The sequence below is a fragment of the Salmo trutta genome, chromosome 25, assembly GCF_901001165.1.
Source record: "Salmo trutta chromosome 25, fSalTru1.1, whole genome shotgun sequence".
Classification (NCBI taxonomy): Eukaryota; Metazoa; Chordata; class Actinopteri; order Salmoniformes; family Salmonidae; genus Salmo; species Salmo trutta.
In genome coordinates this window covers 44037161-44053317 of record NC_042981.1, presented here as the reverse complement: position 1 = coordinate 44053317, position 16157 = coordinate 44037161, and the positions used below count along the sequence as shown (strand labels likewise).

The 16157-nt window shown below is 43.1% G+C and overlaps 1 protein-coding gene across 1 annotated transcript in view; it reads right to left on the bottom strand.

Moving 5' to 3' along the window:
* The window catches only part of LOC115162610 (ALK tyrosine kinase receptor-like), a 748203-nt gene extending 732859 nt beyond the window's left edge, over positions 1 to 15344 (bottom strand). The window contains exon 1 of the mRNA XM_029714073.1: positions 14848 to 15344. Within this exon, the coding sequence (XP_029569933.1) occupies positions 14848 to 15214 (367 nt within the window). The 5' untranslated portion in view covers positions 15215 to 15344. The remainder of the gene's footprint in view (positions 1 to 14847) is intronic.
* Positions 15345 to 16157: the final 813 nt, after the last annotated feature.

Sequence of the window (16157 nt, the reverse complement as noted above, 5' to 3'; positions counted from 1 at the left end):
GTCTGGCCCCTCTACCATAAAGGCCTGGTTGGTGGAGTGCTGCAGAGATGGGAGAACCTTCCAGAAGGACAACCATCTCCACAGAGGACCTCTATCAGAGTGATCGTCAGGTTCTTGGTCACCTCCCTGACCAAGGCCCTTTTCCCCGGATTGCCCAGTTTGTGTGTGTGTGTAAATTTGTGTGTGTCTGATCCATGTCAGCAAGGTCTCCAAATAGTCCCATTCCCTTTATTCACATCTGAACAGTAGGCCATCTAGTATGCATACCTATATGAAATGTGTCTGAGGTTTCATTTAATGGTTTTCCTCCCCTGTCAGTCAAGGGATTTACCATGGATATTTGCCATCTGTATCCTCCAATACATGACAGTTGAATTGGGCGGTTCATTATTACTCAAGTTAGAATGTTAGATTGTAACATGAGCTGTTTCATAGCAAAGTGTCACTGTCCCTTTCAAGGGATAGAATAGATATAGGTTTTTTCCACTATTCTCCAAGCTTGGCATTCATTCACAGAGAAATATCTGATCGATTTAAATCCGAATTTGACATCCACCCCTCCTCCCAAGGGCCTAAGCAAAAAACATATAACTTAGAAACCCTCCAATACATCTGTGTCTGCTTGATTTTTGATTGGTATCGAGTGGCAAACTGGAAGTGAGCCAAACTCACTTGCTGCCAATGGCCATGCACTGGCTTACTTGTGTCTGCCCACTCCCCTTTTGTTTAATCGCGACAGATGCTATCGTAGCAAGGGGAAGACTTATCTCTCCAAGCGCTTTAGGGTCAGCAAATTTCGTATTAGCGATAAGCAAAAGAGTCGCCGCAGTGCTATATTGATGACCACGCTTTCCACTAGGTGAATTAATTACTCTGGCCCTGTCACACTGCCAGCCCTCTTTGTCTAGTCTTCATTTTTTTCTCTGTACCTCTCTTTCTCTCTCTACCTCCCTTTTTCCACTTCACTCCAGAGCAGTAACAAGCAAGGTCAGGAGGTGTCTAGGGAAAAACTTAGTGGCGGGACAGGGGCCAGACTGAGCTTGGGCTGGAGGCAGATTCCCTGGACCGAATGCAAGCAAGCAAGGTCACCCCCGAAGTCGTCCAACTGGCATTAGTAGCGAAACAGAGCTTTTTGATTTATCCATGTTGCACTGCTGATGTGGCCGCATCAAACCTGGCTACTGACTCCATGTTCTACTGTTCCAGCAGGACCAATGACCGAAATGTATCCAGCTGCCTCAAAGAACCCCACTGCTCCCTAGTGGACATCATAACCAGGACTGTTTCAAATGAAAAAAATGCTTGTCAATTAGCTCTGAAGCTATTCCCATATTTGGACAGAAGGTGACTTGGTTAAATTAGAGGATGACTTGAATAATGAGTGTACACTACAACTACGTCATTGCAGGAGGTGGTGGGTTTGTACGGGGGGAAAAAAGTATGAAATGTATGCATTCACTACTGTAAGTCGCTCTGGATAACGGTGTCTGCTAAATGACTAAAATGTAAAAATGTAAAATGTTTGGGGAAATTCTAGTTGAATAGTGATGTTCAACGACATGTCCTGCTCGCCACTGTTGGTGTACCATGCTGTAGTAGTGTGTCCTTACCTTGACAGTGACTGTACTCAAAGACACAAGCAAAACAAGAAAAACATGGGTTCAAATAAGGACAAAGCCTCTACAATTCCATTACCGAAGGCAAAATAGGAAATAAACATAAATGCTTAATTTGTCTGTTGAAGGAGCTGCCATACAGCGAGACATGAATATCGGAGGTCAGCAAGCAATGTAAATAGCTAAACCCTCTTAGATAATACAGTTTTGACATCATATCAACGAAAATGGATGGCAACAAATAACAAATCGCACAACAAATAAACACCAGACGGCCGTGATTGATGTTCATTTGTCGATCACAACATGCAAACAAATTTATTTAGACAGTCTTCAATTATTTACCAGTACAATCTGTGCTATCAAGTGTGGAGCGGGTACCTGCTTGCCTAATGCACTGAATTGAAACTTTGAGAAGCCACACTCATCTCAACTGAAAATGAAGAATAAGAACAACAGCAAAAATTCCTGACTTTCCAAACTTTTCCATGCGGAGTACGCTTCGCTGCTCAAGCCATGAAGATAAGCCGTCTGCTCGGAGACGTCGAAGAGGGAGTACGGAAACTCTCTGTACACTGTATTCTGTCCCCATGATCCTCTCAACCTCTCCACGCCGCTGAGCACATTGGGGTGCACTCACCGGCACTCCCGCCATTCAGATAAGCCCAAATAGCCCCTCAAGCCTCTCCAATGCCAAACCTCGCCCCACTTCACCCCCTTCTGCACCCCTCATCTCTGCCCTAACCTCCCCATCCATGCATTTAGCAGCTGGGGGCACGTTCCACAGGCCAGATGGTCCAGTGGAGCGATGGGCGAATTGATACGCACCGTGCCCTTCTCTCAAAAATGAGGTGTGTCTACAAGAGGGAAACGGAGGAGGAAAGGGGATTATTGTGGAAAATTATTGTGGAAACTGTGCCTTCTCCAGAAGCTACAGAATCTCCACCTTGCTGCTACTTCTTCCCCCGTTCATGGCGGATTGTATACTGTTATAAGTGGGTTTTGGCCAGTGACAAGGATACGGCTCACACCGCTCCCCGCTCCTCGAAAATACAATTACAGATCATAAAGGGAGCCGAGGAAGATGTATAAATGGAATCTAATGTGAGGTGCATCATCATCGGCAGACTACTTTCTCCCCCTCCACATCCCCGTGTTCATGCTTGAGAGGGCATCATGAGAGGGTGTTAATTGTGACTACCGGCATCCACACAAACACACACTGCTCACATAATGACATTGATGTCCTACTACCCTTGGAAGGACCTTGGTGTGTTTATCCACTAAGCTACACAGATATACACCAGTGACCAGTTAATTAGATACAACCATCTAGTACCAGGTCGGACCCCCCTTTGCCTCCAGAACAGCCTGAATTATTTGGGGAATGGACACGTTGCTCGATTGGTATCAAGGGACCTAACTTGTGCCAGAAACATTAATCACCATTACACCACCGCCACTAGTCTGTACCATTCACACCAGACAGGACGGGGCCATGGACTCATGCTGCTTACGCCAAATCCTGACTCCATGACGCAACATGAACCGGGATTCGTCGGATCAGGCAACGTTTTTCCACTCCTCAATTGTCCAGTGTTGGTGATCGCGTGCCCACTGGAGCACGTTTTCTTGTTTTTAGCTGATAGGAGTGGAACCCGGTGTGGTTGTGTGCCGCAATAGCACAAGGGTCGACAATTTGAGCATTCTAAAATGCCTTTCTGCACACCATTGTTGTACTGCACGGTTATTTGCCTGTCTGTGGCCTGCCTGTTACCTTGCACAATTATTGCCCTTCTCCTTTGACCTCTCATCAACGTGCTGGTTTCACCCACAGGTCTGCCACTGACTGGATGTTTTTTTTTGTCACACCATTATCTATAAACCCTAAACACTGTCGTGCATGCAAAGCCCAGGAGGTCGGACGTTTCTGAGATACTGGAACCGGCGCGCCTGGCACCGCATACCACACTCAAAGTTGCTTAGGTCACTCGTTTTGCCCATTCTAACGTCCAATTGAACAGTAACTGAATGCCTCTGCCTGTCTGTCTGCTTTATATAGCAAGCCATGGCCATGTGACTCACTGTCTGTAGGCACAAACCATTTTTGTGAACTGATTGGTTTACCTAATAAACTGGCCACTGAGTGTAGATTGCAAGTAAGTCTGTGTAACATTCTGACTTAACCTTGTGGGTGAGAGGAGCTTGATGTACTGTATCACGGCAAAGTTGGGCAAATGGGAGACATCTGTTGATTAATCTCGATTTACCCAGAAAAAGGGATGGGCATTTGAAATAATTTATCTAGTCAAACAATTTCATTTTTGTGAAACTTTGTTTAGACTTGGATACTTGTTTGATGCGCAGCCTGCAAGACTCGTACATGACTCGGGAGAGACTGTGCATAGCTGCTGTAGCATGGCGGGGGATGGGCAGGGGCTGGTGGTGTGTGTGTGACACCAGACTGAGATAGAGAAAAAGTAGCCACTGAATAGACAAACTTGTAGATTCCATAGGTTATATATCATACCATCTGGCAGTGCCTGTCTTTATTGCATCAAATCAATGTAAAAAAGCTAGCTAAGAAGCTAACCAGATGTTAGCTAGGCATGGCAGCTAGCTAACTAGGCTAGTTGAGGCTATTTTGCTGCCCTCCCCGTCCTTGTCTAGAACAACTCCATTTAGATGAAACCTACCTGTCGGTTGCTCGTGGTAGCCTACTCCTTCATTTAGCTTACTCAATTCCGTAATTTTAATTGCATTTTGCATTGACTAGCGATCTCCCACTTCTCGTTGCTAAAACATGGAGCCAACAACAAGCTACACGTGTGAAACCTCTGTAGGCTATACAGTATGTATTTTTATGGGTCGCACGTCATCAAAATATTCAAAAGTTTGTTGTTTTATTAAATTAAGAATTTAAAATGTCATGGTATATTTTTGTGAGTAGCAATGTCACATAGATAATTATATTTAATTGAGGCAAATTTAAATGGGCCAAATGTCCCCTCCCCTTCTGAAATTAAAAAGATGCTTACACCTGCAAAATCGGTATTTGTGCAAATAACCAGTGACGAAAAACCCAAGCACCAGAACTAATGCTGCTGATCTCATGCATCCATTGTATCATGATAGATCTACAGTACCATTTATGTTCCAGGAGAGATTATCTGTTGATGAATGATGGACAACAGATGATTTCCTCTATAAAAAAAACACTGTCTGCCTTTGTGCCTAAGGACTCGTCCAAAAATCGTTGACCTGGGTTGAACTTTTGACATTTAAAAACAGACAATAATTGAATGCATATACGATGTCATCCGTCTTCATGAGTCTGTGTGGCCATAGCCTCAAGATTAGCAAGGTTGCACAGCAATAGGTGTAGTGTGGTCTCCACAGTGACAGCACATATGAAATCCATATTGAGTATAATTTATTTTTTTGCTTAGTGTTTCAGTTGAACCTGAGTCTCAAGGTTGTAATAAGCAGACAATTGGCAGAAAGAACTCCTGCCTTGCCATGTTTTGAAAAGGTGGCTTCTGGGTATGTTTTACATCATAGCAATTTCACATCAAAATGTGACCGAAATTGTGTTTTTTACATTGGCTAAAAGTACAGACAGCTAGAAAATGGTATATCATACACTGCAGTTGAGGAACAATGGGAAAGTAATTCTGTTTTGAAAGTTGATAAACTTGTAACCCCACTTTTGAGAAAATGGCCCTTGAATGTTTTGGTACACCTATTGGCCCTTGAATGTTTTGTCTACACCCATTCAGCATCATTCACACCCTCTTAAGCCTTAGCCCCACACATCTCTTTAAGGATTTTCTCATCTCCCGGTATGTTCAGCCTTTTCATTATCTCACCCAATCATGGCTAGCGGGAAGGTTCCTGTATTTTTTTGGTGGCTAAACCAACTAGGCACGTAAATTTAACAATTTGATTTGTATTTATGCATGGAATATAGATTTGTTATTAAGGCACATGAAAGTTCACATGTTCTAGAAGGCATTTCTGCCAAAAAATACATGTTTACGTTCAAATGGCGCTCCTGTGAAGTAGTGACGTGCTACATACGCCTAGTTTCCTGAAACGAGTCACAAATATGGTACATGCACTGACAATCTCTGTCCTCCGGCTCATTCCAACATGAATGCAGAAAAGGTCACATTTGTCACTGTGAACCACTGTTGCCCATTATGGCCAAGCAGAGAAAACGAGGTGTGTGTGCTGATGTCATGGCATTCTAAATTCCATACACATGAACGCACACACACACACACACACACACACACACACACACACACACACACACACACACACACACACAAATCCATTGTAACACGCACATACCCTGTTCACAGAGAAAACTAGGTCTGTGGCATTCCAAATTTTACACACACACACACACACACCATCTCCACCAATGTAACTCACACAAACACTGTCTGACTTCCTACATGCTGCACGTTACCTAATCCCTGAGCATTGTAAAGTGGGGCATCTCTGAAGAAAGGAGGGGCGGCTGCATAAATAAGCAATTGATGTGTGCCTCTTTCTCCATAACTAGCTTTAAGCTAAAACTCCTGCCCCAGCTTCCATATGCACAGTGCCATTAATCAAAAAAGTTGTTGGAAGTTCTCAAAGAACAAATAAATTGTGACATAAATAACTAAAACATCAGGGAACGGAGACAGGGGCGACCAGCCGACCACACAGTGGCTAGAACCACAGCAGTCACCTTGAATTAAAGGATGCCGTCATATCAAATAATTGCTCCAGCATTAAACAGAAGTGCAGTGATTTAACATCATTAGAAGCATTAGGCGCCTGCACCATGTCAAGGTGTTTATCAATACCTTACCGTTTGGCAAGCTTTTCCCCACTAATATTTTCTGCAAGGTTGCTCACGAATCAGCATAAGCCGCATAGCATAAGTGTGCATACTGGGTTATATTTTTGCCATATTTTCCAAGCTCCATGGAGATGCAGCCAATGAATATGAGCAATAATGGATAAGAAACGGAAATGTTTCCAATGTTTTGAAGCATGGCCAGAAAGCTTAATGATTTAATTATAATTGTTTCTACTTTTGTCACGAGGAGGAGTGATTGCACTGACTGTGCACAGATAGATTGTAGCAGGGTAAAAGTTTGCCTCATTAAAATGCATACATTTTAAACATATGTACCAATCTGGGGGCGGCTCTGGGAAAAATAGACAACTGTAAATTACTATAACGCAAACAAAATTAGTTTGACAGCGATTTGTTGGATGTAAGCCGTGTGGGACTGATTTGTCAACAGCTCTTAAGGTGTTGATGATTGGCCGGAAATGTAACAGTATGCTATTTGTATGTACACCATTCCCAAGGAGGCATTAAGCACATACACTTCCTAAAAGCTTTTAATTGAACTCAACTATAATTATGAACGGTCTTAATGTCCATATGTACTTTCTAATGTGATAGTAGAACATGTACGGGGGCAAGAATAATAAAAAACGAAGGCCACTTGATCTTGCTCAATATAACTTATTGATGAAGGACTGAACAAGCGAACACCTTTGGGACTCAAGTGGGGTGAGCCCAGCGACATTGTCATGTGCAATCGTGCGAATCCTTGAATGTTTTGTCTACACCATTATTATTTTAATAATTTTAAATACACACAGTACCAGTCAAATGTTTGGACACACCTACTCATTCCCGTGTTTTCCTTTATTTTTACCATTTTCTACATTGTTGAATAATAGTGGAGACATCAAAACTATAAAATGACACATATGGAATCATGTAGTTACCAAAAAAGTTTTAAACAAATCTAAATATATTTTAGATTCTTCAAAGTAGGCACCCTTTGCCTTGAAGACAACGTTGTATTCTCTCAACCACCTTCATGAGGTAGTCACCTGGAATGCTTTTCCAACAGTCTTGAAGGAGTTCCCACATGCTGAGCTCTTGTTGGCTGCTTTTCCTTCACTCTGCGGTCCACCTCATACACACAAATCTAACTAAGAAATGGAATAAGGATATATACATATAAATATATAGATGAGCAATGACAGAGCAGCATAGGTAAGCTGCAATAGATGGTATAAAATACAGTATATACATATGAGATAAGAAATGAAAGATATGTAAACATTATTAAAGTGGCATTATTAAAGTTATCCACTTATTATCCACTTATTAGTGATCCACTTATTAGTTATCCATTTATTAACCTCTCTGGGCTAGGTGGGACGTTTGCGTCCCACCCTAGTCAACAGCCAGTGGAATCCCGTGGCGCGAAATACAAACGTTGACAAAAAACATAACAATTATTTTAAGAATTATAGATACAGAACTCCTTTATGCAATCGCGGTGTCCGATTTTAAAATAGCTTTTCGGTGCCTGGATCCTGTAGGTTCATGCTCTACACCATTCGCAGAGTACGACCCTGCCTCACACAGGAAGCGGTGCAGGTCCTAATCCAGGCACTTGTCATCTCCCGTCTAGATTACTGCAACTCGCTGTTGGCTGGGCTCCCTGCCTGTGCCATTAAACCCCTACAACTCATCCAGAACGCCGCAGCCCGTCTGGTGTTCAACCTTCCCAAGTTCTCTCACGTCACCCCGCTCCTCCACTCTCTCCACTGGCTTCCAGTTGAAGCTCGCATCCGCTACAAGACCATGGTGCTTGCCTACGGAGCCGTGAGGGGAACGGCACCTCCATACCTTCAGGCTCTGATCAGTCCCTACACCCAAACGAGGGCACTGCGCTCATCCACCTCTGGCCTGCTGGCCCCCCTACCTCTGAGGAAGCACAGTTCCCGCTCAGCCCAGTCAAAACTGTTCGCTGCTCTGGCACCCCTATGGTGGAACAAGCTCCCTCACGACGCCAGGACAGCGGAGTCAATCACCACCTTCCGGAGACACCTGAAACCCCACCTCTTTAAGGAATACCTGGGATAGGATAAAGTATTCCTTCTAACCCCCCCCCCTAAAAAGATTTAGATGCACTATTGTAAAGTGGTTGTTCCACTGGATATCATAAGGTGAATGCACCAATTTGTAAGTCGCTCTGGATAAGAGCGTCTGCTAAATGACTTAAATGTAAATGTTAAATGTAAATGTAGATAGCCCGGCCATCACAGGCTAGCTATTTTCACACCAACCAAGTTTGGTACTCACCAAACTCAGATTTACTATAAGAAAAATTTGATTACCTTTGCTGTTCTTCGTCAGAATGCACTCCCAGGACTTCTACTTCAACAACAAATGTTGGTTTGGTTCCAAATAATCCATAGTTATATCCAAATAGCGGCGTTTTGTTCGTGCGTTCAAGACACTATCCGAAGGGTGACGCGCCGGCGCATATCGTGACAATTTTTTTTTCTTCATATTCCATTACCGTACTTCGAAGCATGTCAAACGCTGTTTAAAATCAATTTTTATGCGATTTTTCTCGTAAAATAGCGATAATATTCCGACCGGGAGTCGTTGTTTTCGTTCAAAGACTCAAAATGTAAAATGGACTCTTCACGTGCACTCGCGCACCCGTCTCATTGTTCTCAGATCGACCACTTACCAAATGCGCTACTGTTTTTCAGCCAGTAACTGCAGTCATCATTCAACGTTCTGGCGCCTTCTGAGAGCCTATGGGAGCCTTAGAAAGTGTCACGTTACAACAGAGATCCTCTGTTTTGGATAGAGATGACAAAGAAGGCCAAGAAATGGTCAGAGAGGGCGCTTGCTGTTTGGAATCTTCTCAGGTTTTGGCATGCCATATGAGTTCTGTTATACTCACAGACACCATTCAAACAGTTTTAGAAACTTTAGGGTGTTTTCTATCCAAATCCAATAATTATATGCATATTCTAGTTACTGGGCAGGAGTAGTAACCAGATTAAATTGGGTACGTTTTTTATCCGGCCGTGCAAATACTGCCCCTATCCCCAACAAGTTAAAGTGACCAATGATTTCAAGTATGTATGTAGGCAGCAGCCTCTCTGTGTCCCAGCTTTGATGCACCTGTACTGACCTTGCCTTCTGGATGATAGCGGGGTGAACAGGCAGTGGCTCGGGTGGTTTTTGTGATTGATCTTTTTGGCCTTCCTGTGATATCGGGTGCTGTAGGTGTCCTGGATGGCATGTAGTTTGCCCCCGGTGATGCGTTGTGCAGACCGCACCACCCTCTGGAGAGCCTTGCGGTTGTGGGCAGTGCAGTTGCTGAACCTGGTGGCGATACAGCCCGACAGGATGCTCCCAATTGTGCATCTGTAAAGGTTTCTGAGGGTTTTAAGTGACAAGCCAAATTTCTTCAGCCTCCTGAGGTTGAAAAGTCTGTATGTAGGCAGCAGCCTCTCTGTGTTAGTGATGGCTGTTAACAGTCTGACGGCATTGCGATAGAAGCTGTTTTTCAATCTCAGTCTTCTTCACCACCCTGTCTGTGTGGGTGTACCATTTCAGTTTGTCTGTGATGTGTACCCCGAGGAACTTAAAACTTTTCACTATCTCCACTGCTGTCCCATCGATGTGGATAGGGGGGTGCTCCCTCTGCTGTTTCCTGAAGTCCACGATCATCTCCTTTGTTTTGTTGATGTTGAGTGAGAGGTTGTTTTGCTGACACCACACTCTGAGTGCCCTCACCTCCTCCCTGTAGGCTGTCTCGTCATTGTTGGTAATCAAGCCTACTACTGTCGTCTGCAAACTTGATGATTGAGTTGGAGGCGTGCATGGCCACACGGTCATGAGTGAACAGTTCTGGTTAGGGTAGGTTTTAATAGTCACATTGGGTACAACATCTACTATGCACTTCCTTATAAACTCACTCACCGAATCAACATATAAATCAATATTATTCTCTGAGGCTACCTGGAACATGTCCCAGTCCAAGTGATCAAAACAATCTTGAAGCGTGGATTCCGATTGGTCAGACCAGCATTGTACATTCGGTTTGAGTTTCTGCCTATAGGAATGGAGGAACAAAGTGGAGTCGTGGTCAGAAAGTGCCGAAAGGAGGGCGGGGGAGGGCCTTGTATGCATTGTGGAAGTTAGAGTAGCAGTGATCCAAAGTTTTGCCAGCGCGAGTGCTACAGTCAATATGCTGATAGAATTTAGGTAGCCTTGTTCTCAAATTTGCTTTGTTCACATCCCCAGCTACAATAAGTGCAGCCTCAGGATATATGGTTTCCAGTTTGCATGAAGTTCAGTGAAGTTCCTTGAGGGCCGTCGTGGTATCTGATTGAGGAGAGATATACACGGCTGTGACAATGACCGAGAAGAATTCTCTTGGTCGGCATTTGATAGTGAGGAATTATAGGTCAGGTGAACAAAAGGACTTGAGTTCCTGTATGTTGTTACAATTACACCATGAGTCGTTAATCATGAAACAGATACCCCTGCCCTTCTTCTGTTTATGTTTATTCCTGTCGGCGCGACGTACAAAGAATCCAGGTGGCTGTACCAACTCTAACAGCATATCCCGAGAGAGCCATGTTTCCGTGAAACAGAGTATGTTACAATCACTGATGTCTCTCTGGAAAGCAACCCTTGCTCTAATTTTGTCTACCTTGTAATCTAGAGACTGGACATCAGCAAGTAAAAAAAAAAAATAATAATAAAAAATTATCAAAAAATACATAAATGTAATAAAATAAAAAACGTCATAGGATGGCGTATTGCTGCAGAATGCTGCGGTAGCCGTGCTGGTTAAGTGTGCCTTGAATTCTAAATGAATCACAGACAGTGTCACCAGCAAAGCACCCCCACACCATCATACCTCCTCCTCCATCCTTCACGGTGGGAACCACACATGTGGAGATCATCCGTTCACCTACTCTGTCTCACAAAGACACGGCGGTTGGGACCAAAAATCTAAAATTTGGACTCACCAGACCAATGAACAGATTTCCACCAGTCTAATGTCCATTGCTCGTGTTTCTTGGCCAAAGCAAGTCTCTTCTTCTTATTGGTGTCCTTTAGTAGTGGTAACTTTGCTGCAATTTGACCATGAAGGCCTGATTCACGCAGTCTCCTCTGAACAGTTGACGTTGTGATGTGTCTTGTTACTTGAACTATGTGATGTGCAATCTGAGGTGCAGTTAATTGTGGATTTCTGAGTTGAGTAACTCTAATGAACTTATCCTCTGCAGCAGAGGTAACTGGGTCTTCCTTTCCTCTGGCGGTCCTCATGAGAACCAGTTTCATCATAGCACTTGATGGTTTTTGTGACAGCACTTGAAGAAAGTTCTTGAAATTTTCCGGATTGGCTGAACTTCATGTCTTAAAGTAATGATGGACTGTCATTTCTCTTTGCTTATTTGGGCTGTTCTTGCCATTTAAGCAAATAGGGCTATCTTCTGTATACCCCCCTTCCTTGTCACAACACAACTGATTGGCTCAAATGCATTAAGAAGGAAAGAAATTCCACAAATTAACTTTTAACATGGCACACTTATTTGAAATGCATTCCACACCTCATGAAGCTGGTTGAGAGAATATCATGAGTGTGCAAAGCTGTCATTAAAGCCAAGGGTGGCTACTTAGAAGAATCTGAAATATAAAATATATTTTGATTTGTTTTAACACTTTTTTGGTTACTACATGATTCTATATGTGTTATTTCATAGCTTTGATGTCTTCATTATTATTCTACCATGTAGAAAATAGTAAAAATAAAGAAAAACCCTGGAATGAATAGATGTGTCCAAACTTTTGACTGGTACTGTATATATATTTCCTGAGTATTATATTTCTCCTAGATTTAGGATTTTGTTTCTTATGATTTTTTGCTGTCCTTTTAGACATTTATGAATGTGTTTATTCAATGTATTTCTATGGGCTTTTATCAAATGTTTTTTTAATGTAATAAAGGGGTCCTAAAGTTCCAAATCAAATATCTAAATGATCCATAGTACTGCCATCTTAAAACAATTCCAATTGCCAGCTTAGCACCCCCTTCCCCCAACGACTTTGATTCTGTGATATGAGAAAACAGGATGGATCAACATTGTAGTTACTCCACAATACTAACCTAATTGGCAGAGTGAAAAGAAGGAAGCTGTACAGTATTGAAATATTAAAAAACATGCATTCTGTTCAACTAGCTCTCACAGTATCACTTCAGAGTTAGACGTTCATCCATGTTTCTCAAACCTCAGTTTAAAGTTTTTAAGGTTAAGTTTAGGCATTAGGGTTAAGGTTTGGGATATGCTTAAAACAAAAAACAAAACTGTATATTGCTGGATTTGAACTTGCAACTGTTGAAATCAGAGGCAGATGCTTCTGTTAATGCCCATCCACCATGCTCATTGCTCTAGCAAAACCAAAACCTACTTGAAGGTAACAGCACTCACTGTTGCCCCTAGTGGCTGGTTCCAGGGAGTATCCTTTGCCTTACAAAGAACCCTTGTCTTCCAAAAAGGGTTATTCAGATCAAAACGGTTCTATCCCTCCACAAAGAACCCTTTTGGAACACCTTTTTTCTAAGAGTGTAGGAGGCTTGCATGGTGTACTAAAGCTGTGGGCTAACACCAACTTTAGCTATCTCTGATGTGCATCCATAGTTCTAATTTCTCCATTATTATATTATGTTCCTTGGCGGATGTTTGTATGAGGCGATTAGCCTGTCTCTATCCAATCACTGGGATTCAGATCTGAGTTTGACGGTGTGGGATTGGTTGGTTCAAGTCCTGGTGAAAAAGGAAGGTCTCTGAAAATCAAGTAGGCTAAGAATGTATAGGAACACCCGACATGGGGGAACTGTGCTATCAGACCAAGCCAGCCCCACAGTTTGCTTATCTGACAGGTTTGATTACATTTTTCTAGGCCAGCCTCCCTCATCCCAGCGTTTAAGAAATTATGCTGATTACAGTGCACTGAAGACATGGGGAAGCACCCTGGAGTATTGAGTGCTAAGCATTCGCTGAGATAATAGCTTCATTTGTGCTTGATCAAAATAAAGGCTGCTTGTTTAATCCCTAACCTATTGGTACTTATGTTGGATTGTTCAGGGAATTGATGAGGCCATTTAGGCAGGTTCGGAAAGAAAAACTCATCAGCGGTACATAGAGGTAAATGAACTTTGTCAGAGTTATTACTGCATAATACAATATATTAATGTGTGGCCCTATTGTAGACTATATGGGCTACAATTGAGGATACTTTGATTTGGAAGGTAAGTAAAGTCAATGTGGTCAAAATGAACGAGAGAAAATAATTAGCTCTTTCATTTTTTATTTATTTAACTAGGCAAATCAGTTAAGAACAAATTCTTATTTACTATGATGGCCTCCCCGGCAAAACACAGACGACACTGGGCCAATTGTGTGCCGCCCTATGGAACATCCCAATCATGGCTGGATGTGATACAGACTGGATTTGAACCAAGGACTGTGGTGATGCCTCTTGCACTGAGATGCAGTGCCTTAGACTGCTGCACTACTCGGGAGCCCAATATTCATAAGAACATTGAAATATCAATTAAAATCAAATATAGATATGACATTTAATACAGCAATAATCTCAGCTCTCAATGTAGTCTTAATGCAAATTGAAGTGAGCCCTTGCTCTCAACTTAGTATTTTGGTGAACTCTAACCTACTCACCCCATCATTCATTCAGAAATGGCAAGTGTTGAATAACAGAAATGCAACTTGCGCAACAAGAGTGCACTATAATTTGATGCAAAACCATCACCACACACCTTCTTTCATGAATAGACAGCATACGATGAGTCATTATTTCCTATTGATTGTGTAGCTCAACTCTGTTACATAAGCACTACTTATGCCACTTAACTCAGAAAGTAATAGCACAGTGCCATCACTCTGGTTGAAAACGTATCCATCCGCCATCTGATAACAAGCACAGTAAATTGCCAAACCCTGGCCTGAAGCTATCATCAAGCCAACGACCCTTATCAAATCCAACAACACAATGAAACCGCAGTTTTCAGACGGGACAAAGAAACAAGCAACGGTGTATGAGAACCAAATACATATCGTGAGATATTAGGCTACTGTGAGGGTATCCAGCTCTTTCCACAAAAAAGTTAAATGACACACAGTTTATAGGCCGTACTTATATCAACCAACACTAGCATTTTCGTTGCCGTTCATTCATTGATACAGTTCATTGCTAGACTACATGTCGTCCATTGAAGCATTGCATTATGAGAATGGGAACGTGTGTGTGTGTGTGACAGAGAAATTATGAGGAGGAGGGATTGATCTAAAACCTTACCTCCGGAGGCTATATGAAGAAAGAGGCGGGGGTCTGCTGCTCGTATCGCCGCGGTGTACTTGTCCTCTCTCCCGGGAACCTGTGCTTTCTTTTCGGGCATAAGCCGGACTCTTAGCCGGCCCCCTTCGGCGCCGAACCACCATTCCAAAATATTTGTTAGGTCAATTTCCAGGAAAAATACCGGGTCTTCCTCGTAGACTGCCAGTCCACCGCATCCAGTTTTAACCAAGTCCTCCCCAATTTCCACCACGACTTGATTGGATTTACGGCTGGCTTTCGTCAAACCCAAATTCAGAACTTTGGACAGCGGCCTCTTGTAGCCGTGCGGAAGCTGTCCACCAACACTGGTTGAATTCTCTGCCGCCATGCTATCGATTGCAACCAACTTTGGGTTAAGAAAAGTAGCCACCGTTTTTTGTAAGGGAATGCAGTGCATCCTTAAATTAGCGCGCACCGTATAGCATCCACTAAAAGTCAGACAATCTCCGTTAAGTGGACGTTTTATCAACTCGGTAATGTAGTAGCGCAACAGAGAGGGCACTGCAAAATCCATGGCCAGGTTTTTCCTCTTAAGTCGGGAGTTGTAGGTCTGGTTGGAGTCTTTTTTGCTTCTGGCATCCCCGCTGCTGCTGCTGTTGCCAAGCCCCGCAGTGGGGAATGCAAGCCCTGCGGTGGTCATTTGCGAGGCGCACTGCAGCTCAGCAAGAAATACCGCAGACCAAACGAACAAGTATAATATCCTGGTCGCCATGCTTGGAATCGAAAACTCTCCTTTTTGATTGTTTTACCCCGGTTCCCTTCTCTTCTTCTTTCACGAACACAGCACAAAATCAAAGCGCGAATCGATGATCATGCGGGCTCTGTAGTTCTGGCTAGTGCGCACCCGCGGCACATTCCCTTCACATTTGTTTGGTGATAGCGGTGACTGTTGCTACTAACCCTTCTTCGTTAAAGAAAAAAAGTGTCATAATTTTTCCTCCCTAAATGATGTTATTTGTAACCGATATATGGCCCCAGTTACTCTCTTACTGCAGGGCGCTGCTTGAAATGCACTGGGTCCGCTCCAGTGTCTATCAAAGGCTCCTTGTGTCTCGTGGCACAGTTGTGGCGGTACAAGAAGTCGTTTTGCCGGCGAAGAGATACAGTATCGCTCTCTCCTGTCATAAATCTTCACTGACCATGTCAGTATTCAGCAAAAGCTGTTTGAGCAATTCACCGAACGCGAACCAATTTACTCCCAATGCTTCACCTCGATAAATGCACCACGATGTCAAGCGGAAAGTGGAACTTTAAATCCTAATACAATATAT